Here is a 23308-nt window from a genome sequence, read left to right on the forward strand (position 1 = left end):
ATAATTTTTGACACCAAGAGTCAGGCCTTGGACAAGGCCCTGCGATATGATGGAAAACAACCTACATCATTCCCGCCTTTGGGAGGTTTATGTTCCACTGGGAGCAGACAGGAAAGACTGGAGAGGAGGGCGGGGGAGGGATGTAGAAACTTCGGCTTTGATGTGATAGGGAATAGCTGGGGGAGGAGAACGCAAGGAAGGCTTCACAGAGGAAGTGGTATGTGGGTGGCAATACCTCTTTTTCCTCTTCCCAGTCCTAGCTCTATTTCTTAGCAGCTGGTCACAGCCCCCATCCTCTGGGTGGCATTGCCTCCACACCCCACCCCCAGCTTGGGAGGAGGCCTCCGATTACCTTAAGTTCCTAGTGATTGGCTCAGAGGTGGGCACCTGGCCCAAGGTATGTTGCTCAAAGAGACCATTATCTTGAGTTTATCTGGACTTGAGTTTGACATTTCTGGGAAGCAGATATTCTCTGTGTGCTAGGTTTGTGCCAAGAAGAGGGAGTCTTGGGGGTTCCTAGGGACCATCTTGGTCCATAAGTGTTGGTATCAAGAGGGTTGCTCCTGTCTCCCTAGACCTGGGAGGTGCAGCCTTGGACAAGAGAGAAACAGGCTCCTGGCTCAGTGTGGAACCTGACCCGGATTGTCAATTTACTGGAGCCAAATGATGTCCGTTTCTGCTAAAGCCCGTCTGAGTTGACATCTGTCACTTGCAATGTCCAGGCAGAGGGAGAGCCGAGTGCAAAGGCCCAACCTTGGAGAAGGACCCCGTGTTTGAGGGCAGAAGGTAAACTGGAGCCCAGAGGCGGGAGGGTGCCTGGGGAAGGCCAGCAAAGCCACTGCTAATAGCTAACCGGGTTTCCTCCTGTGCCAGGCATTGTTCTGAGTTGTTTACGTGCATAATTTCACTTAAGGGCCCTGTGAGGTAAGTGGTGTTATTATCCCCATTTTATAGAGAAGCAAACCGAAGCACAAGAGGCTAAGCAAGTGGCCAGGTCACGCTGGGCCTCGTGTAGGGTCCACAGATCAAGGGGCGGATGGGGCCAAAGGTCGGTGAGAGATGAAGGGCTGAGGAGGCTGAGGAGACTTGGGTGATGGAGGGTCATGAGTGGAGAGTGGGGGCTGGAGGCCAGCGTGCCAGGTGTGAATGGAACCAGGTGAGGGGGCGAAACAGCTGGCAGAGACTGCACGTCCATGGGTCTTGGCTACAGGAAGCAGAGTCAAACACAGGCTTTTCTTTTTCCTTCTGATGGTGATCTTCAAGTTGTTTACAAGAGAAGATAATGAAGGGGTAGAGTATAGGCCCAAGACCCAGATGGGACCCCCAAGGGGGAGCTCTAAGGGAGGCAGAAAATTGCAGAGAGGGGATAGTTCCAGAAAGGCAAGGAGCACCCCTTCCACGGGAGACAGGGAACAGGGAGAGGTGGAGCTGCCAGTTAGATGCAGAATAGTTGGGGACAAAAGTGTTATTGTAAGGATTTGAGGGTTCACTGTAAAGAAGGCCGAGTGTCAAAGAACTGATGCTTTCAAACTGTGGTGCTGGAGAAGACTCTTGAGAGTCCCTTGGACTGCAAGGAGATGAAACCAGTCCATCCTAAAGGAAATCAGTCCTGAATATTCATTGAAGGACTGATGCTGAAGCTCCAATACTTTGACCACCTGATGCAAAGAGCCGACTCATTGGAAAAGACCCTGATGCTGGGAAAGACTGAGGGCAGGAGGAGAAAAGGGCAACGGAGGATGAGATGGTTGGATGGCATCATCGACTCAATGGACATGAGTTTGAGCACACTCTGGGAGATGGTGATGGACAGGGAAGCCTGCTGTGCTGCCGTCCATAGGGTCGCAAAGAGTCGGACATGACTTAGCTACTGAACAATAACAAAGGTGTTGGCACAGCAGGTGATAAGGAGGGGCTGTTATACAGAGTTTGACATTCAGTGAACCCCATAAGTGAGCAGGGCAGCATGCAGGTCGGGGGAGGGGAACAGGAAGGGAGGCGAGGCCAGGTGTGAGAATGCCAGGTTGGCCCAAGGTTCCAGGTCACTCTCTCTGCTCCCCTTTACTTACAGAAAATTTGTACACATGGTATAAACATCTCTAGACCATTATTGATCCTATTCTAGGTACACTCACTCAAGTTATTGCATCTTAAAGCTGAACTCCCAAGCAATGAGCTGGTTACTCTTCTGCTCAAAACTCACCCTTCTGAGCTGCCCACCAATCCTTTATGATCTCCCATCCAAGTACTAACCAGGCCAAACCCTGCTTAGCTTCCAAGATCAGACGAGATCAGGTGTGTTCAGGATGGTCCGGCCATAGACACTGATTCCTTTATGATCTGGCCTGAGCCCACCCTGGCCACTCTGTGTCTTACCCCATCCCCCCCCCAACCCTCCAGTCCAGCTCCTCCAACCCTGACAAAGCCCTCTTGTTCCCATCTGACTCTGAGCCCCGCAAGGAAATGACCCAGCCCTCAGGCCTTAGTGACTTTTAACTCCTCCCTGGTGCTCAGCAAACAACAAATAAATGAAAGTTATTAGCAGAAAGCCAGATAGAGCAGAGATGCTGAGAGACCGGGAAAAGGTTACATCAGGGTGTCATCTGGCTCATGGCAGTGAGCTGAGCTCCCTAGATGGGAAAGGAGGCACTGAGGACAGACTTCAACCAGGCTTATGTAGTCTGAGCTGTTCACCAAGAAACTTGTGTCCAGTCCCCTCCCCTGCAAAGGAATGGACCAGCCCACTCCTAGGTGGGAAAGAAAAGGAGGGTGGAGACAAGGCCAGTCTAGGCCTGTGGGGTTTGATCTGTTCTATACGCAGGACGGGACTGGGTGAAAACTAAACTCATTGAGTTTTCACTGTTGTAGGTTCCCTGAGACAATTCTGTAGGGAATCCTAGGCTGTCCCCATATGACTCCAGAAACCTTTTCCTCTCCATCAGCAGCAAGAGGGTCTTCCCAGATGGCTCAGTGGGTAAAGAATCGCCTGCAATGCAGGAGACACAGGAGATGCAGGTTTGCTCCCTGGGTCGGGGAGATCCTCTGGAGAAGGAAATGGCAATCCACTCCAGTATTCTTGCCTGGAAAATCCCACAGAGAGAGGAGCCTGGCAGGTCACAGTCCATGGGGTCACAAAGAGTCGGACATGAGTGAGCAAATAAGCACAAGCATTTCACTGAAGGAAGATGTCAAAGTACCAACCCTTTGCCTACCCAGATGGTGGGAGGCCTGACCTGGGCCACTATGGCCCTAGGGAAATGGAAGAGCCTGGTTCTGGTGATGGCCAAGAGCACCTAACTCACTTCCTGTTCTTCCAGAGGCATAGCTGCAGCTGGACACCTAGTGCTTGAGGTTTGGGAGATGCAAGCCCGCCCCCCAGTGGTCACATGTCATAACCGCAGCCTAACAGCCTGTCAAGCCTCCAGGCCAAACCCGGCTGGGGCAGCGCTGGACAGGGGGCACCCCAGCAGCCTGGAGCACCTGGCTTTGGAGACCTCCTGTGCCCAGGTGAAAGGGAGGTACAAGTTCTACAAGAGCAAAAAAGCATGGACGCGTCACAGACATGCATGCATGCAAACAAACCTCTGCCTTTTATTCTGGTTTTGGAAATAAGGATACAGGTCACTGAGGTCAAGTAGCCCACTCACGGCGGTTCAGCCTATAAGCATCACTTGTGGGTCAAGTCACGTCCACACAGCGCTAGTCTACCACCCCAGTCAAATGAGATAATTGGCCTCTGCCCATCATAGTGGCCCAAGGATCCTTAAAAATACCCATTGGTGCCCTGACACAGACCCACTGGATCCAGATTCCTGGGCGTAGGATGGGAATGTCTCCAGTGCTACTCTATACTGCCAGCTTGGCACCAGAGAACAGGATGGTCCTCTCCTGGAGGCCAGGGATTCAGGCCTGAATCTCAAAGTACTGGCCCATAAAGTTACTTAATATTATTAGAGAAATGAAAGAATGAACCCATGAGTGGATGAATCAATGATTCTGAGGTCCCCTCGTGCTGTGACAGGCCTATGTGACTCCTGCACACAATTAGCATGCTACACACACATTCATGCGCACGCACACACACAGACCCACACACACAGACAGGCACATGCACACACACAGCAAAGGTAACCCGGCCTGCCACCCTCAGGCAGGTGCCAGAAGGTGGCCTCAGCTGCCCCTCCCAGCCCCTCACTGGTACACACCTCCTTCTTCACTGGCCTGTATTTATTGTGCACCCATTGGGTGCGTGGCCCAGCCATGGACACTTGTTGGTGACCTTCAGGTGCCAGCCCCACCTGGTGGAGCTGCAGGCCCCAGGGCTGGTTACAAGCGCAAAGGAGAGGGCAGGGCGGCAGGAAGGCTGGAGAGGCCGTGCGTGCGTCAGTCAGCAGGCGGGTGGCGAGAGGCCTCTTTTGGCGGGCAGCCGGCTCTCACACTTGGCTGAACAGAGACAATGGTGGCTGCTTGGCGGCCCGGCCTCCTTCCCACAGGCAGAGCCTCGGGTCCTTGAGTGTCCGGAGAACAGCCCAGCTGGGACGCAGCCAAAGGGAGCACAAGGGGGCTTCCCAGGGAGGGTGGCAAGGGCCCCTGGGAGCAAGTTGGGGGAGGGAAGGGGTCCCTGAGTGAGTCCTGTAGCTTCCAGGGGAGGGGTGTGCGGGGAGGGAGCCAGGCCTTCACCGCCCCTCACAACTCTCCAGAGCCCCCAGGGGACACAGCATGCATCACCACCTCGTACCCTTAGCCTCCCCAAACCTGGAGCACCTCCTTCCCTGCTCTGGGGAGGCAAAGGCCCTTGTTACAGGGCTCTCCACTGAGCTCTGGGCGCCCCCTTCCCTTCCAGCCCTCGCTGACCCCTGTCGGTTCCACTCTGATGATCAGCCATTGGCCATGGGAGGCAGGGCCTCTCTCATCTGCCCCCTATGTGTACAGGATGTAGGGAAGACCAGACAAAGGCAGGGGGCCCCAGAGCCAGCCTCACTGAGGCCTTGAACTTGCAGAGTCTCTGCTTCTGCCCAGAAGGCTGTTCCCCACCGTGGGCAGGGCCCAGCTGGGGTCTCCCAGGACCTCTTCCAGCAAGTCACCTGACTTCCAGAGCAAGACCGCTCCCAGTGCTGCAGCTTCCCTAGCCTGCCTGTGCCGAGGTCTCTGCTGCCCTGGTCTCTGTCCCCCAGGATGGGGGAGCTCGCAGGGCCTCTGACTCTCAGAGAGCTGAGCAACTCCTAAGGTTCAGGAAAGGTGTCCTCTGTGGCTTCTGGAGGGATGGAGGGTGGAATGGGACAAACTGTGGGCACTGAGTCAAGTCCGTGACCTCTGTCCTCTCTTTGGAGCAGCAGGGGTGGGGTCAACAGTAACAGATCTCCAGTGTGGTGTGTGAGGGAAGATGGGGACCACACTAGGGTATCCTTCCTCGGGGAAGAGGCGGGGCCCCATCCTCAGCATAGGCCCTCTGACATAAGGCTCTTCCTAGGGTTTCATCCCAAATCCACCGCAGGTCCAGGCCGCGGAGGGTAGTTGGTGAGGTGACCCCAGCTTCACAGTTGATTGCGGTTCCGTTTGGGGATGATCTTCCGGTAGGTTCTGCGCTCCGAGATGTTGCGCTTGACCTTGGCTGTGGTGGGGGCCTCATCCTGATGCAGCGACGGGCTGGAGTGGGACTTCTTCAGGCTGGGCTTGGGCTCCTGCAGGCCTCCAGCCTCCCTCCCCAGCTGCTCTTCCCACAGGTCCAGGTCTTCCGACGGGCAGTGCAGACGGGCCACAAGCAGCTGCAGGTAGGTCTCATAGCGGGTTTTCTGGAACACATATGGGTCCCACTGCCTCAGCACCACCCCAGTTCCAGGTCAGGAGGGGGCTGGGATGGTGAGGGACAGACAGATCACACTGAATGATGCTACAGGGACAGAGACTTCTGCAGAAAGAGGGCTGGGCCAAGAGCCAGCATTCACTTGAACAATGATCTCTGCAGATCCTGTCCTTCCCCAGGTGTCTCAGAGTTACACACATCAGCCTGGCCCTGTTTGATACAGCCAACGCTGCCTGTAACTAACATCTCTGGAGCACGCTGCATCGCTGAGACACTAAAAGATCCATAAGCCACTAGGCTGGAGATCTGTGCAGCACTGCACACAAACAGCACACATCTGTACGCAGCCCTCATTGAGTCTGAATAGCATTTTAACAACTGGCATCTGGAGAGCATGACGCTAACTACCCTCATCTGCTTAACACTCCTCGGGCCCCCGTAACTAGCATCCTTCAGATACAGTTCCCAGTTTACTCAGTGCTTTCCCACCCTCCAGCCCACTGGGTCCTCATCCATGCCCTGGGAGACTGGGTGGGAGTCATCGCTGTGCTTTCTAAAGAGGGAGGGTCAGTGTTAGTTGCTCAGTTGTGTTTGACTCTTTGCGACCCCATGGACTGTAGCCTGCCAGGCCCCTCTGTCCATAGGATTCTCCAGGCAAGAATACTGGAATGGGCTGTCATTTCTTTCTCCAGGGTATCCTTCTGCCCCAGGGACCAAACCCAGGTTCTGCTGCATTGCTGGGAGGTTCTTTACCATCTGAGCCACCAGATAAGCCCACCAGGGAGGGTCAAGGCCTTGCTAAAGGTCCCAGCAAAAGGTTGGTCAGTGGTGGGGAATGGCTGGAGCGCTGCAGGCAGGGCTGGATCTTATCAGCCACCCCTGGGACCTCGAGGAAGTGGCATGCTCACGGCCATGGATGCAGCCAACGCCCCAAGAGGAAGAGCTAGAAAAGGAGGGAGAGAATAGTGCAAGGCTGGTGGGCACAGACCGGAGGTGACCCTGACGCCTGCTCCCCTCTCCCCCCCTGGGTGGCCTCGGCCCTCCTCTCTTGTCACACTGCCCTGCACCCACCCTCCTGCTGACTTTGGGTGCAGGACTAGGGGTAGGGTGAGGAAAATATTTCAGCATCAATCGGAGAGCTAATAAAGATCATTCCTTAGTTACGGCCATAAATGAGGCACGGATGTGATCAGGCCTCATGAAAAGTATATCAGGTGTGAACCAGTTTAATCTCTCTGTGCCTCAGTTTCCTCATCTGTAAAATGAGGATTAGTGTCCTTACCCCAGAGTAGCTGGATGACTAAATAAGACAATCCATGCAACAAGCTTCAGAAATACTGCCTATTATAATAGTATTAGGTAGGTATGAGGGGAAATAATTCTGTTAAAATATAGTTTTTCCATGACTTCCCTGGCGGTCCAGTGGTTAAGACTCAGCACTCCCAATGCAGGGGGCATGGGTTGGATCCCTGGTCAGGAACTAAGCTCCCATGTACACACAGAGACATATATATATTTATATATATAATAATAATATAATAATTGGGTTTCCCAGGTGGCTCAGATGGTAAAGAATCTTCCTGCAAAGCAAGGGACCTGGGCTTGACCCCTGGGTTGACAAGATCCCCTGGAGAGGGGAATGGCAACCCACTCCAGTATTCTTGCCTGAGAATCCCATGGACAAGGGAGCCTGGCTGGGGGACAAGACTGAGCAACACACACACACACACATACACACGAGTGTTGCCAGACAAGCAGCTGCTGTGTTCCAAGGACAAGAGGTGAAGTGGCCTGAGAGCACACAGACACACACACTTGGAAGATGCTTCACACAGGCGTGTGCACACATTCGTGCGTGTAGACCATTCACCCAGGGCTGGAGCTCTCACACAAGCCCCTCCCCCTGGCCTGAGCGGCCGGGAGCCGAGGCTGCAGGGACGGCCACGGCCACGAGAGGGCGGCAGAGGGTCCAGGCGGAGGGGGCGACGCAGGGACCTCACCTCGTACTCCAGGTACTCCTTCCGCAAGCGGTAGTCTTCCAGCTCGCGGCTGCGGCCTCGCCGCTCGGGCAAGTTCCTCTGCAGATCCAGCAGGTCGTCAGAGGCAGCGTCCAGGCAGTTCTCGTGGGATCGATGCTGCTCCTCCTGGGAGCGGGAGGCGGTGCGGGGAGCTGTTTCAAGCCTCTCTCTCTGTCCCCACCATCTGCATCCTGACCCAGGGGCCCAGATGTGCAGCTTCTCATCTCCCGTCTAGTCCTCCAGGGTGTCTCCCACCACCCCCTCAGGCTCGGGTCTTACCAGGGAGCCCTGGGTGGGGCCCACGGGCAGGATGGGCCGGACGAATTTGCGCTGGGAGCCCACCGCGGCAGGGAAAGGCGGAGCTGAGTGCGTGGCGGCAGCCAGGTTGATGCGCGCGATCCAGGAAGTCATCTCCTGGGCGGTGCTGTGGGCAGAGAGAGCGGTCTGTCCCTTGGACCACAGAGTGCTCGCCGAGCCCCGCCCTCCAGCCTCTGGTGGTCAGCACAGCCACCCGGCTACAAAAGTCATAAATCCTGCCATTAGCTGAGGTGCTTGACCCCTGCTGGTGGTTTTCCTCACCCAACAGAAGCAAATCTGGGAAGGCAATAGAGTTTATGTTTAGTTGCTCAGTTGTGTCCAACTCTGGGACCCCAAGGACTGTAGCCCGCCAGGCTCCTCTGTCCATGAGATTCTCCAGACAAGAATACTGGAGTGGGTTGCCATGCCCTTCTCCAGGGGATCTTCCCGATCCAGGGATCGAACCCAAGTCTCCTGCATTGGCAGGTGGGTCCTTTACCACTGAGCCACCAGGGAAGCCCAGCAGAGTTTATATCAAATGCCAAAAAATGATCAAGTGTTTGTGGCTTCCTGGAATCCTCTGTTTGGAACTGGGAGGCTTAGTCCAACTTTCAAGGAAGAGGCGGTCCCAGGGGTGAAATGGGCTTCGGGTGGGGGATGGAAGCCGGAAGTTCCCCGCTCCCCACACTTCATGTGTATCTGGGACCCACCAGTGACACATCTCAGGTCAAGCCTGCACCTCCCTCCAGGGTGGGGGCAGCACCCGTCAGAGGATGAGAGGTTCACGGGAGGAAAGCTGGGGCCTTGCTATCGCCCATCCCCGCCCCCGACTTACGGTGCCTGGAAGAGATAGAGGCGCCAGTCGGCCGTGCGCAGCTGGAAGACATGTGGCTTCTTGGTGTAGTGGGTGGCGGGGGTGGCCAGTGAGTGGTGCACCCCCACTGGCTCATCCACCATCTGCCCCACCAAACTCTCCCCATCAAGGCCGTGGTCCTCTCCCTGCCACAGGGGAACAGGGACTCAGAAAAGAGGTTTCCATCAGCTGCCCACCCTCCGACACTGCCCATCAGGGGTGTAGACACCCTCCCTACCTTCAGGAAGTAGAGGACCATCCCTCGAAGTAAGGTGTGAAGCATCTTCCAGCCGCGCTTACCCCATGGTGCTACCCAGGAAGCAGAACACTAAGGTGGGTGATGATCTCCCCACCCCAGTCCAGACCCTCAGATGCACACCATCTCACCACGTCCACCTCCAGGCCCTCCCCAGGGTGCACAGAAACACACAGAAGCACACCAACACAACAAAACACAACAGATCACAAGCAGGCAGTCCTGTGTCTCACACACACGGGCAATCACGCTTAGATACCAAAACAGAGCTACTGACAAGCAACACCACAAGTACGTGCTCGTCCAGTCCAGCCCCGCTCAAACACGCCCACCCACAGGCACAGCTCTTCTGGGACCTCTTTCTAGTCCCATCCAGAGAGACACAGGGGCTCAGAAGCTAGGGCTGAAGGCCTACTTCCTCATGGTCACCTCCTGGCCTTCCTCATATGGCTTCTCACAACCAAATGCCAGTCCCCTACCTGGTCACCACAGTCCCATCCATATGGGATCCCAACTCCTGCTCTGGTCATGTGGCTCCCTGCTCCAGAGCCCTCAACGGTCTGCAGGATGAAGCCCAGTACACCTTGCACCATCTTTTCTCTCACACCTCACCCTGTGCTCTTTTCCTAGTGGGAATCTCTCTGCAAGTAACCTGACCCTCTCCTCCAAGGTTCAGCTCAGAGACCATCATGTTCCAGAAACCTTAACTATCCTGCCTCCCGCATTCTACCCCCAAACAAAAACAGAAGCCTCACCCTCCTCCACACCCCAAACCCGATCGAGACCTCCCTGCGCCACGCAGCTAGCTCTTCTGTTTATCCCAGACACTGCCTTGTTTATCTAATTCCCATCTTAGCACAGAGGCCCAGGGGGCGGGGCATCCCTAGGTTTGTCTGGTCTCTGCATCACTTCCCCCACCCCCAGCTTACAGTCACCTCTGAGGAAGGACATGGGCTGCCCATCCTCCACCCATGCTGTCTCTCTGCACACCCGCACACGCATCGGCTCAGGACATCGTGTTCCTGGGCGGGGCGCTCTTCACACACCGGTAGACAGATGCACGACAGCAGGCAGACACTCACTCTTCTTGCCATCCGCATCCTGATGCATCTTCCGGGCCAGGAAGCCCTGCTTGTAGGTGGGCACCGTGGGGTCCTGGGCCAGCTGGAGGAAAGGGTTGCTCATCTTGCCAGCTGGGGGAGACGGCTGGGCCTTCTCGGGCCTGGCTGCGTCTTCTTCATCCCTGGGCATCAGAGAATCGGGCTGGGGCTGATTGCATGGGCAGAGGCCACCAGGAGGCACCCCTGCCTCAGGACCCCTCCTTCAAGGTCAGCCCATCAGTTCCTATTATCCCTATGCCCTTATGGCCTCTGACTCCTCCAGGTGTTACATGCCCCTCTGCACCGTCTCTGAGACTGGCCTGATGCCCTACCTCTGACTTCACCCATGCAGAGGGGAGCACTGTCCAGGACCCTAAACTCTCCCACTCAACTGGGCGGGAGGAGGGCGGAGAGGGAAGAAGGGTCCACTTACACAGCCCACTCGAGCTTCTCACTTCGGATAGACCAGTAGAGGGCCTGGAACAGAAACACACAGCTGGGCCGGAAAGCCTCAGGCCAGGGGGCCCATGCTCTGGCAGAGGCGGGATGGGCATGCTGCCACCTCCATGTCAGTGTTGCTGCCCTTCCGCCCTGGGCAGCAAGCAACCCATGGATCCATGCATGCAGGCAACAACTTATCAGGCATCCACCATGTGCCGGGCACTGTGCTGGGGGCTGGAGACACAAAGGTTACCAAACCAATCCCCATCCTTCCTTGAGCTTTTCTTTGTTTGTGCTCAGTGTGACCAACTCTTTGTGACTCCATGGATCCAGCCCGCTGCGTGTGTGTGCTTAGTCACCCATTCAAGTCTGACTCTTTGCAACTTGATGGACTGTAGCCCGCCAGGCTCCTTTGTCCATGGGGATTCTCCAGGCAATACTGGAGTGGGTTACTATGCCCTTCTCCAGGGCACCTTCCCAACCCAGGGATCAAACCCAGGTCTCCCGCATTGCAGGCAGATTCTTTACTGTCTGAGTCATCAGAGAAGCCCATAGCCTGCCAAGCTCCTCTGTCCGTAAGATTTGCCAGGCAACAATACCAGAGCAGGTAGCCATTTCCTCTCCAGGAGAGCTTCCCAACCCAGCGATTAAACCCAGGTCTCCTGCTTGCAGGCGAATTCTTTACCATCTGAGCCACTAGGGAAGCCCTTTCCTTGAACTTTGTGAGGCCTGAACTAGTTCCCTGAAGGGGAAATGAATCACCCACATACCATCCTGCCCAGAGGGATCTGAGGCAGCAGGAATGGCTCACTACAGAGCAGTCAGCATTTGGTAAGTGATTGAATAAACGAGATGCCATGACTTTGAAATGATATGCCCGAGAGTACGCATGTCCACGGGGCTGGCTGGCTGGCTTCTGGAGCTCTGGCCACACCTAGCGGTGGTGCCATGCAGATAGTGAGTGTTCAGTTAATGTTTGCTGAATAGACAGGAGAATAAATGCTGTGATTGCTTATGAAAGCAGCCTGAGTGCCAGGCCCTGGACTAACCACTTGACCACCTTAATTTCATCGTGGTTAACAACCCTGCAAAATGGTCACTCACCCTGGGAGAACTTGCCTTGGCCAAAGTGTAAGTTACCCAAGGCTAGAATTCAAACCCTGCAACTCTGGCTCCTGAATCCTAGCTCCAGACTTTCACCACGTGAAGCTTTACACCAAGGACCCCAGCGCTTCTCAGACTTCACAGGCCTAAGAGTCACCCAGAGGCATAATGGAACAGTGTAGGGGCCCAGCCCGAGATTTGATTCAGTGGATCCAGGCCAGGGGGATGTGAATTCACATAAGCTAATACATTTCAAGGGGACACTGATGTCGCAGGCTGGGCAGTATCACTTTTAGTTCCTTTCAGTAAAGAAGGCCTGTTCTGGGATTTCCCTGGCAGTCCGGTGGTCAAGACTCTGTGCTCCCATTGCAGGTGGGACAGGTTCAATTCCTGGTCAGGGAACTAGAGCCCACATGCTACAACTAGAAGATGTTGCTTATTGGGGACAAAGATCCAGGACAGTCAAATACATAAATAAGGAATTATGTTTTTAAGAAGGCATGTTGTCTCAAGGATGTCTTGGCAGAGCCAGGCCCGAGCTCATGTTCTCCTTGGGACAGTGCGTTGAGGCTACAGGCCCCGCGTGGACCCCATGCTGTACCTTGAGCAGTTCTTTGGGGAAGTTCCCGCCGTCCCGCAGGCCATTCAGGTTGGTTATGAATTCCTGGCAGCTCATGCTCTTCCCAATATTCTGTGGCCAGAACATGTGGAGAGGGGGGAAGCTGGCACACATGTCCCACTCCAGCAGCACCCCAAACCTCCCCTGGGTCCCTTGGGCCCTCCCTGACCCCATCCCAGGCCTTGGTCTTGGTTCCCCTCACCCAAGACCCCCAAAGGGTCTCACCTGTCCATGCAGGTCTGTGTTAAGGAGCATGATGGCGCAGGTCAAGGTATGCACGCAATCTGCCCCCGCAGAGAGAAAAGGCCGTTCGAACCAGGACTCCCACATTGCCTCTGCCCACCCTGGGTGTGGGGGCCTCCCCAATGCTTCTGGGTCCCCATGGTCCCCCAGCACATTCCCACCAGTCACCACCCAAAGAACCAGCCCCTCCCTACCTACTGAGGAGAAAAGCCCAGGGTTGCAGTGATGGAAGCGCTTGGAGAACTGGTAGAGGATCCGCTCTCGTTCCTGGGTCTCCCCACTCAGCACCAGGGCCTGGAGGAAGCCCCTGGAAGGAGAGCCCGAGTCCAGGCAGAGCCCGGCAGCCTGAGCTCGGGGCCAGCCAGAACCCAGCCTCTACTGGTGGTGCTTCCCCCCGGCCCTGCTGCTGGCCATCCCTCCTCCCCAGAGAAGGCCCCCAGGTGCTACCGGAGCGCTCGGTCCAGGCTCTGTCCTCCAAACTGGAAGAAGGACAGGTACTCCTCAGCCACGGCCCTGCTGAAGTCATTGCTGCAGAAGGAAAGTGGGGATGAAGCCTGGGTGGGGACCGGCGGGCCTCCTGGGGCCTGACGGGGGACTGGGGGTTCGATCAAAGGAAAGGCAGAGCCAGGGTGGGCCCTGGGGCCCGAGAGGGCACTGGCAGTCCCTGGGACCCCATCAGCGCTGAGCGGGAGGGACATGGGGTTGGGGTAGGGGAGGCAGGTGGCCAGGTCTGGCAGCTCTAGGCAGGGACTGAGGGTGTTCCAGTGTGACTAAGAGAAAGAGACAGGCACAGCAAGGGTCTGGGGGTGGAGAGGAGAGGGGTGCAGGTGTCAGGGCAGGAGCGAAGGCATGAGAGGTCAGCGGCGGGGGGACACGGGCAGCAGGGATAGCCCATCAGTGGTCCTCCCCATCCTGCGAGACATCCAGTCTTGCTTGAGTTCAAAACCCCTTACTTCTTCCTCAGGTAGGCGGCCACTTCAGACTTCCGGAAGCCCTCCAGGTGATAGAGGCGAGAGGCCAAGTTCCAGGCCACCTTGTCAGTCCTGACGCCATTCGCCAGCTTGTCTCTAGCCGGGGGCCTCTGGCCTTCCTCTGGGGGTTGCACTTGGGGCACAGGGCTCCCAGGAAGCCTGTGAAAGTCCATCAGTGTCCGCAGGCTCCCATTTGGGATGGAGACAAAGGGCTCCTGGGTCTGGTGTCTTTGAGCTCAGTTGGGGCATTGGAGGGCAGTAGTGCTCAGGGTCCATGCCCAGAGCTCAGGGCGGGAGCTGGGGCTACCCTCTACCTCCAGGGAAGAGTCTGGGTCACAGCCCGCCTGACCTGACCTGGGCACCAGGAGGGCCCAGTGAGAGCAGTATCCACACCAAGCCAGCAGGGGCTGGAGCCGAGCTCGGTACCAGCACGTTCTCAGGTCAACCACAGACAAGCATGCACTGATCCTAATTCACCTTGAGTGGCAGGTGCAGCCCTTTGAAGACCCTGGTGGTACTGAATCCATCCCAAGGAGGGGTGGGATCACCTCCCCAAACCCCAGCAGCCACTTGTGTCCCTCACCTCTCCTGCCCTCCCCATCATGCTTCCTTGCCCTACTCCCCTACACCCAGCTCCAGGCTCCACTCCCAGATCTGCAGTCAAGGATGAGGCGAGAACCAGAAGCTAGACTAGCTTTAGGGATGGTGATAGCTGGGGTTGCCACAGAGGTGGTTTTCAAACCTTGCCCCCCATACCAGCTGCCCTGTCATATAGAAGGGTCTCACTGCAGGGGCTTGGATGGGGACCGACAAAGGTGCACAGGCCCAGGAGACCCCCGGGCAGACTCAGGGAACACTCAGAACCTCAAAGTCACCAGGACCAATCTCTGTCTGACTCCTGCATTGTCCCTGCAACACTGCAACCAAGTACTGGGGTATCCTTGTTATTATCATCCAGGTTGCTTCCCAGGTGGCTCAGTGGTAAAAAAATCTGCCTGCCAATGCAGGAGACACAGGCTTGATCCCTGGGTCAGGAAGATCCCCTGGAGGAGGAAATGGCAACCCACTCCAGCATTCTGGCCTAGAAAATCCCATGGACAAGGGGAACCTGGGTGGGCTGCAGTCTATGGGGTCACAAAGATTCAGAAACGACTAAGCGGCTGAGCGCATGAGAGCACGCATCATCCAGGTTACCACAGTCAGGGAGTTACCACAGTTAGAGAAGCAAAACTTATCACAATATGCAAATGTTCACCAGTGGACTACACACTTATAAAATTCGCCTGGACTTAGGAGTCCTCTCCACGCAACACAAATGTATGTCTCTGCCCCCATCTGGGTCAGTGACTTTGCTAGTAACTTCTCCCTACTTCCTGAGGCTCATCTGCATCCAACAAGGCAAACATAATGGAAATCAACTGAAAAGTGACATTACAAATCTTGCCAAAGAAACATAGGATGTTATGAAGTCCACGGAAGTGATACTGGAAGATCGCAGGGGTCACTTGGGAAGCCAGAGACAAGTAGAGGAACAGGAAGGGTTAATCCAATGAATGACTGAGGAGGAGGAAGTAAAAATAATGACATGCTTGTCACGTGTAAAGAGAACTACTTGGGGGACTTCCTGAGAGGTCCATCAGTTAAGACTCCATGCTTCCAATGCAGAGGGCACAGGTTCAATCCCCTCTCAGGGAACTAGATCACACACGCCATGTGGTACAGCCCAAAAAAATGTAAAGAGAACTACTTGGATAATCAGCTGACAAAGCCCTCAAATACTTTTACCAACATGACCTAGTCAATTAGTGTTGTTACTAAAATAACATCTAGATAGGGAGGCACTTTAAGGGAAGAAAAACCCACAAAGCAAATATAATCTGTTATGGAATTGTATACATTAAATGGATGGATTGTATGATACGTGAATTATATCTCAATAAATCTGTTATTAATCTTCCCAACCCAGGGATTGAACCTGGGTCTCCTGCACTGCAGGCAGATTCTTGACCATCTGAGCCACCAGGGAAGCCCAAAACAAAATAAAGTAGCAAACAGACCTTTATGACCTCACTGTGAAAGTTAAAGATGAATGAATGACATCTCACTGGGCCAGCAAATTAGGCCAGGAAAATTAACTTTCTATATTGTATTAAATATAAGATTAAATAAATTTATTTCTGTAATATTTAGTGTGGTTTACCAAGAAAAGCATCAGTTAAACCTTTTTCATTATCTACTATGAAAGTATGGCTCACATTTTAGGTAGATTTACTTTTATTTGGGGTTGAATTAAGGTTAATTTCTGGTACAATGAACATTCTCTTTTTAGATACTGAGAGACTGATTACTCTGAACATCTCCAGAGACTGTGTAGATTTCCAGCAGTGGAAGAAAGATGCTTCTTTGGTTTCTGATACTGCCTGAGTTTCACCATCACTCAATGACATTAAGATAGGAGTGGAGTTAGCCTTCAAGTTAGTTTAACACCTTCCAGTTAGTGCAACACTTAAACCATCATTGGTATTCCCTGAACTCTTTCACCTGACCTCAATTTGGCCAACAAAATCCCTTTTCCACGGAGAGATCCTAGAGGCTGACAGGCTTCACGCAGTATCCTTGGGGCAGGAGGACATTTAGGTGGATTTCCAGGTGGCCTATTCCTACCTCGGCTCACAGTTCTGAGGTCATTCAGTCCTGCTATGGACCCCAAGACCTACCATTCCTTTGGTACCAATCAAACCTTCCCCTGCTACTCTGTGAGGGAGAGAGATCTGAGTCAACACTCTGGGCCTCCCAGTCACATCTTCAAATTCATAGTAGCATGTAATCCCCTTACCACTAAACTCGACCTTCCCTCTTCCCAGACCTGGCTAGCATGACCCCCATTTTTTGTACACATGGTCCTGGTCAGGTTCACTGCACAACCCCCTGGTCGTCTCCTGTTGTCTGGTCAAGGGCATGTCTCCCTGGCTGTCCCTTGGCACATTCAAGTCCTGCCCTATGTGTATGACCGTCTGCTCTTTGGTTTCCTGTGCTTCCCAACCCTCCAGTCTATAATCCTGGCTTACATACATTCTATGTTAGGTCCCAGTGTGCATTTCTCATGTCACCTCACACAAGTCAGAATGGCTATCATCAGAAAGTCTACAAATAATACATGCTGGAGAGGATATGGAGAAAAAGGAACCTTCCAACACTGTTGGTGGGAATGTAAATTGGTGCAGCCACTATGAAGAACAGTATGGAGTTTTCTTAAAAACCTAAATACAGAGCTACCATATGATCCATCAATCCCAGTCCTAGGCATACATTTAGAGAAAGCCATAATTCGAAAAGATATATGCACCCCAGTGTTCACCGCAGCACTATTTACAATAGCCAAGACATGTAAACAACCTGAACGCCCACTGACAGATGAATGGATAACAAAGATGTGGCATACACATAAATACACACACACACAACGGAATGTTACTCAGCCACACAAAATAAAACAACAAGCCATTTGCAGCAACATGGATGGACCTAGAGATTATCATGCTAAGTGAAGTCAGACAACTATTGTACGCTATGACTTACATGTGAAGGCTAAAAAAGAAAAAAAGATACAAATGAATTTGCTCATAAAACAGAAATGGAAAAAAATGTATGGTTACCAAATGGGAAAGAGGGGTAAGAATAAATGAGGAGTTTGGAATTAACATATACACACTATTGTATATAAAACAGGTAACCAATAAGGACCTACTGCAATAGCACAGGGAACTATTTTTAATATTTTGTAATAACCTATAAGGGAAAAGAATCAGAGCGGCTATTCTTAAATGCCTACATAATTAGGAGGCAGAGGGCGGTTAGAATGACACTTACGTTTTTGCAGAAGTCAGGCAAGCGTCAGGCTGGCTGGCTCCGGCCTCCGCAGTCCCGGCGGGGCTTAACTTTACTTCCTTCCCTTGGGTTGGGGCCTCTCCTGCCTCCTCTGTTTCCAGGGAACCTGGCTCGGCCCCATCTGTCTCCAGGAATGAAGGACTTGGAGCATCCAGTGTCCACTCGGGAAGAACACTGCCTGGGGGGTGGCCCTGCAGCCGCAGGCTGCCTTCCCGGGAGGAGACGGGGCTGGGCAGGGAGTCGGGGCCTCTGACCCCAGACTCAGGGCTGCTTGGCTCCGGTGAAGAGGCTGGGCTCCCCCAGGGGTGGCCAGGGGCCACGGTGCAGGGAGCAGACTCCTGGACACACTCTGTATCCTTGTCACCTGAGAAAGAGCATGGAATGAAGCTGGCATGGGGTGAGGGGCAGGCTGTGGGCCAAGGGGCCTGGCAGAGCCAGGGAACAGCCTGGGCTGTCATCACTAGCAGGTCCCCCCTCCCCTACCCCTCCCCGGACTCCTCCCTGAAACTGCACATTCTGTCCCTGGTCATGGGGCAGTGACCTCCCACACATGGGGCAGCAGGCAGAGAACTCCAGCCCCAAGGCAACCAGGGGTTCAAGGTTGCTAAATCATGAAGGTCCAGGCATCTAAAAGGCTGGGCCTTTTGTTGTTGCTGTTCAGTCGCTAAGTCGTGTCTGACTCTTTGCGACCCCACGGATGGCAGCACGCCAGGCTTCCCTGTGCTTCACCATCTCCTGGAGCTTGCTCAAACCCATGTCCATTGAGTTGGTGGTGCCATTCAACCATCTCCTCCTCTGTCATCCCCTTCTCCTCCTGCCTTCAGTCTTTCCCAGCTTCAGGATCTTTTGCACATTTCATCATTTATTCTATGAGATGGTATTTTACTTATTTAAAAAAATTTTTATTCTTCATTTACTCTACGAGTATTTTATTTAAAAAATTTTTTAGTCTTCATTTACTCCAGGAGATGGGTATTTCATTATTTATTTTTAATTGGAATATATGGGGGTGGCAGGGGATGAGATGGTTAGACAAGCATCACAGACTCAGTGGACAGGAATGTGAGCCAGCTCCAGGAGACAGTGAAGACAGGGAGGCCTGGCGTGCTGCAGTTCATGGGGTCGCAAAGAGTCGGACACAACTTAGCGACTGAACAACTGCTTTACAACATTGTGTTGGTTTCTGCCGTACAACAACATGAATCAGCTGTAGGTATACACATGTCTCCTCCCTCTTGAAACTCCCTCCCACTCCCCACCCCATCCTGTCCCTCTAGGTTGTCACAGAGCACTGGGTTGAGCTCCCCGTGTTATACAGCAACTTCCCATTAGCAGAGATGGGTATTTTTAAAACCCATTGTATGGATGTGAGAGTTGGACTGTGAAGAAGGCTGATCGCCAAAGAATCGATGCTTTTGAACTGTGGTGTTGGAGAAGACTCTTGAGAGTCCCTTGGACTGCAAGGAGATCCAAACAGTCCATTCTAAAGGAGATCAATCCTGGGTGTTCATTGGAAGGACTGATGCTAAAGCTGAAACTGCAATACTTTGGCCACCTCATGCGACAAGCTGACTCACTGGAAAAGACTCTGATGCTGGGAAAGGTTGGGGGCGGGAGGAGAAGGGGATGACGGAGAATGAGATGGCTGGATGGCATCACCGACTCTGTGGACATGAGTGTGAGTGTACTCCGGGAGTTGGTGATGGACAGGAAGGCCTGGCGTGCTGTGATTCATGGGGTCGCGGAGAGTTGGACACGACTGAGCGACTGAACTGAACTGAACTGAACTGATTGTATTGCTGAAGTTACAGAGGCAGACACAGGGTTTAACCCCAAGTCTGTCTGGTTCTAATACAATACAAGGAGACCCCTTAATGACACCCCTGGGATCCAAGAATGATCTCTGTCCCCACTCCAGATCAAGCCCCCAACCACTGGATTTCCCAGACCCAACACTGGATCTCACCTCTGTTCTGGGAGCTAAGAGGCCCTGGGGGCCAGGAAGGAATGACCTTGGTTGGCCAACCCTGAGTGCTGGGCCCGACCTGTTGAGAAAGACAGAGGTATATCCATGAGGCCTGGAGACGCTGAGAGGTGTAGGGGGCAGTGCAGGAAGGGGAAGATGGGAAGGGAAGCAGGACTCTAAGCATGCAGGGCCCTCCTTCCCTGCTGTCCTCCCCCATCCCAGCCCACACTCCCCGATCTGGGCCTCAGATCAGTTATGGGTACCCTGGAGGGGACCCACATCCTAGGTGAGCTGGTGCTGGTTCCCCGGAAGTCACGGGGCTCATGTTCCCTCTTTACAGATGGAAAAGGTGAGGCCCAGAGAGGGGGAAGTGACTTGCCCAAGGTTGCACTGGATGTGTGGCAGGGCTGCCGTTAGATTCCACATGTTCTGTCTCCCAGCTCAGTGTTTTGTCCACACAGGATGCTGCGGGCAAGGCAGGGTCAAGGCTGTCTCTCAGAGAACTCTTAGGGAAGAAAAGAAGGAGAGATTTGCCCCAGGGAAACTGCTTCCAGGGCCTTTCACACATCCCTCTGGCCTCGGGGCCTCATCCATGCTCACTGATTTCTAGTCATCTCTGCTCAGAATCGGCCCTGCTTCCCATGGCCCTGCTCAAGGAAAGGCTGTGTTGGAGGGAAGGTCAACAGCCCCAGACACTGGGTTGAGCTCTGTCATCCCAGATAAGAGCAAACTGCCAGTCCCAGGACAAGGCTCCCAGGCCTCCCTCTGAGGACCTCAGGGGCCCTGGAGCAACCAGGTCTGAGAACACATGTCACAAAACAGAGCCACAACCACCCCCTACTCCACCCCAGCCTGTGGGTGGAAGGGCCTTGCCAGTGTTCACAGTTCCTCAGATCTCGGGGTCAGAGCTCTTCCCCATTGTTCTCTGGGGTCACAGAGATTAGAACGTTACAGCCTGGCTCTGCCATCTTGAGTCTCCTTATCTCTTAAGCAGAGGCCTCCCTGGGGGAAAAAAGTGCTCACATAACTTGTCCCTTTAACTTGTACTAGTTGATATCAAGGACCTCTGCTATTGTCCTGGGGGCCTGAACTGGTGAAACTGAATTCGATGAAAGATGCTAAAAGTAACAAAATGCTTCAATCTCTCCCAAACAGAGAGGACTCTTTAAAGGAGACATCTCCCCAGAGGGAGAAGAGGTCACCCCTGCAGGTTGACCCCTGCCCTGTTACAGTTGGGACCTTCTTCGAGGTGGGAGGACAGAGTCTAAAGACTGGCCTGGAACACGCTGCAACGGGAGGAGCTATCTGTTCTCTAAATGCGCCCAGACGCAGCGCCTTAGAGCTGGTGAGATGCTTAACAACTGAGCACTGTCATCGTGCTCAGCTGACATCACGGCTCCTGTAAAATTCTCTCTACTTCTGAAGGCCACCCTGGGCCTGCCTTTCTGCTCTGTTGCTCACCAAAGGGAAGATTCTGGGCCCAGTGATGGCAGAGGAAGGTCCTTCCTTCTGTCAATGTCCCCAACACAGCCCAAGGGTTGGTTCCTGGGGCTCAGTTTACCTCGGTCTCCTCCTGGCTGGAAGGTGCTGTGGGAGCCCCCTTGGGGGTGTCCACCACGACCCAGGAGAAAGAGTGTGGCCTGTAGGTGGGCACAGGGAATGGAGGGGTGGTGTGCCCACTGGACTCTGCTGTGCTCTCCTCCAGATCCGGCTCACCATCCAGCTCCCAGGGCACTCTGCCTCCTGAGGGTGGAGGCTCCAGGGTCTGTGGGCTCTGGGGCCCAGTCCTCACATCTACATAGGAGTCCGAGAAGCCCCAGGAAAAGTGCGCTTCAGATGCACTGGTGTCCGAGCAAGGGCTCTCCAGGAAGAGCGGGTTGTCAAAGAAGATGCTCTCCTCCTCGGCACTCCACTCGGGAGACAAGTCCAGCGTGCCCTCCCTCGGCCATGCTGGGTTCTGGGTCTCCCTTTCTGGCCCGCTGCTGTCTTCCCCCGAGGCCTCATCTGCATCCATGGATGGGCTGGGGAGGAGGCCAGAGTTCCGGGGGCTAACCGGGCTGGAGGGAAAAGTGGGGAGGTCGGCAGGGGCCGCAGGAATGCAGCATCTCAGCTCAGCTCTGAGCCCTTCTGTCTTCTCCAGCTCCTCCTCCAGGTCCAGCACGCACATCTGGGCCTGCAGAATCCCCGCCCAGAACACCACCTGTGTGGACGTGCTCTGGCTCTGCCCTGGGCTCCCCAGAGGCTGGCTGTCCCTGGGAGACCTGGGGGAGGTGGTTTTCTGTCCTGCCCGATCCTGGGAAGAGCCATTCCCCGTGGGTTCTGGACTGGAGCCCTGGGGACAAACATCGGGCCTCACAGCATCAGGAGGGACAGAGGCGCAGGTCTGCTCTCTGTGAGGTTCGAGAGGTTCAGGGTGGTCACAGGTCTCCCCTAGGTGGGTTTCCAAGTGGGGCTGCAGGTTGTCTCCCAAACAGATGTCAAGGATTTCCACGGGTATAGGGTGGCCACAGAGTCCGTCGTCGCCCATCATCCAATGAGCATAAGCTGCGTTAGAGCCTTCAGGAGCATCTGCCTTCACAAGCCCATTGTGTGGATTAGAGGGAGTGCTGGCCAGGGGGGCGACCGGGACCCCGCATGTACCCTGGAAGTACCTAAAGCAAACTCAGGTTAGCACTGGGCTGTCAGCCCCTGGAAGCACACAAGTGGCAAGTTACATATGGTTTTGAGTGCCTGCCACATCCACAGCCCAGGCCAAGGGCCACTGCCCTCGACTCGGAGGCAGGGGTGAGGAGTGTACAATACATGCTGTCTGACCCATGATCGCAAATGCCTGTACCCATGGGGGCACCTGCCTCAGAGACACTCAGCTGTTGGCTGAAGGTGGCTCCCGTGGCTGAGTTGAAAAAGATGAACTGAGCATACCAGAGCCTTCTTTGGGGTACCTGGATTGGAGCATGTTGAGGCTGACAACGTTGGGAGCAAGAACAAAAGTCACAAATGTCTGAAATTAGCAGGAAAGCAGAGGCAAACCAAAAAGAAATAAGACACGGAAACCAATGTATGTGGGAGCCAAATAGTCAAGGACTAGAGGAATGAAACAGACTCGAGAGAGAAGCAGGCAGCCAGGGAAGAAAGGTTATGGCCAGTCTTGTTTCCACTTCCCAAGGCTCCAGCCTTCGGGGCCTGCATCCTTGGAATAATGAACCGGCCAGTTCTCAGTTACAGCCATGCAGTGTGGCCTAGGTGGAACCAGGAAGAGGAGAAGCAGCTAAGCTCAGCCTGGGCTCCTGCAGGGAGGGGGGTGGGCTTCAGCCCACAGGGAAGACCCGGGCTGCAGAGGGAGGAGAGCTCTGCCTTCTTGGTGACTGGGGGGTGGGATGGAGAAAGCTGGGGATGTCCACCCATGTTCCCCTGGGGCTCCACCACATCTGTTCAGAGCTGCAGCCAAGGGATGCAGCCAAGGATTCTTACGGGGAATTTTCTAGAAGATGTATCTCCATCCCCTGCGTGTGGACTCCAGGTTACACAGCTTTTGGGAGTGGCTCTACTGCTTCAAAACAACAGGCCTGTTCTGGTCCTGTGGACACTGTGAGACTCATAACTGGACCCATTTCCCTCCCAGTACTGGCCCTCAGGAAGTGTAGGTTAAATCTGCAGCCCCTATGCCCGAATTTCCAGTATTAAATGCACCCCAGGGGACTTTCCTGGTGGTCCAGTGGCTAAGACTCTGTGCTCCCAATGCAGGGGGC

The 23308-nt window shown here is 54.3% G+C and overlaps 1 protein-coding gene across 3 annotated transcripts in view; it reads right to left on the reverse strand.

Annotated features, from left to right (window-relative positions):
* Window positions 1–3567: 3567 nt before the first annotated feature.
* Window positions 3568–23308, reverse strand: part of PSD4 (pleckstrin and Sec7 domain containing 4) — a 44284-nt gene continuing 24543 nt past the window's right edge. For 2 of the 3 annotated variants that reach the window (XM_055400945.2, XM_055400949.2), the window contains 16 exons: window positions 21121–22210; window positions 19939–20064; window positions 19560–19638; window positions 17576–17957; window positions 13688–13864; window positions 13182–13262; window positions 12929–13041; window positions 12717–12775; window positions 12474–12563; window positions 10761–10804; window positions 10310–10470; window positions 9210–9280; window positions 8954–9117; window positions 8101–8245; window positions 7804–7947; window positions 3568–5792 (listed from right to left, as the gene is read on the reverse strand). In XM_055400945.2, coding sequence (XP_055256920.2) covers window positions 5535–5792; window positions 7804–7947; window positions 8101–8245; window positions 8954–9117; window positions 9210–9280; window positions 10310–10470; window positions 10761–10804; window positions 12474–12563; window positions 12717–12775; window positions 12929–13041; window positions 13182–13262; window positions 13688–13864; window positions 17576–17957; window positions 19560–19638; window positions 19939–20064; window positions 21121–22210 — 3184 coding nt within the window. In that variant the 3' untranslated portion in view covers window positions 3568–5534. The remainder of the gene's footprint in view (window positions 5793–7803; window positions 7948–8100; window positions 8246–8953; window positions 9118–9209; window positions 9281–10309; window positions 10471–10760; window positions 10805–12473; window positions 12564–12716; window positions 12776–12928; window positions 13042–13181; window positions 13263–13687; window positions 13865–17575; window positions 17958–19559; window positions 19639–19938; window positions 20065–21120; window positions 22211–23308) is intronic. The other variant, XM_088841376.1, reaches the window with a different exon arrangement.

Source organism: Moschus berezovskii, chromosome 11 (assembly GCF_049115385.1).
Source record: "Moschus berezovskii isolate FMDL1 chromosome 11, NW_MosBer_1.0, whole genome shotgun sequence".
Classification (NCBI taxonomy): Eukaryota; Metazoa; Chordata; class Mammalia; order Artiodactyla; family Moschidae; genus Moschus; species Moschus berezovskii.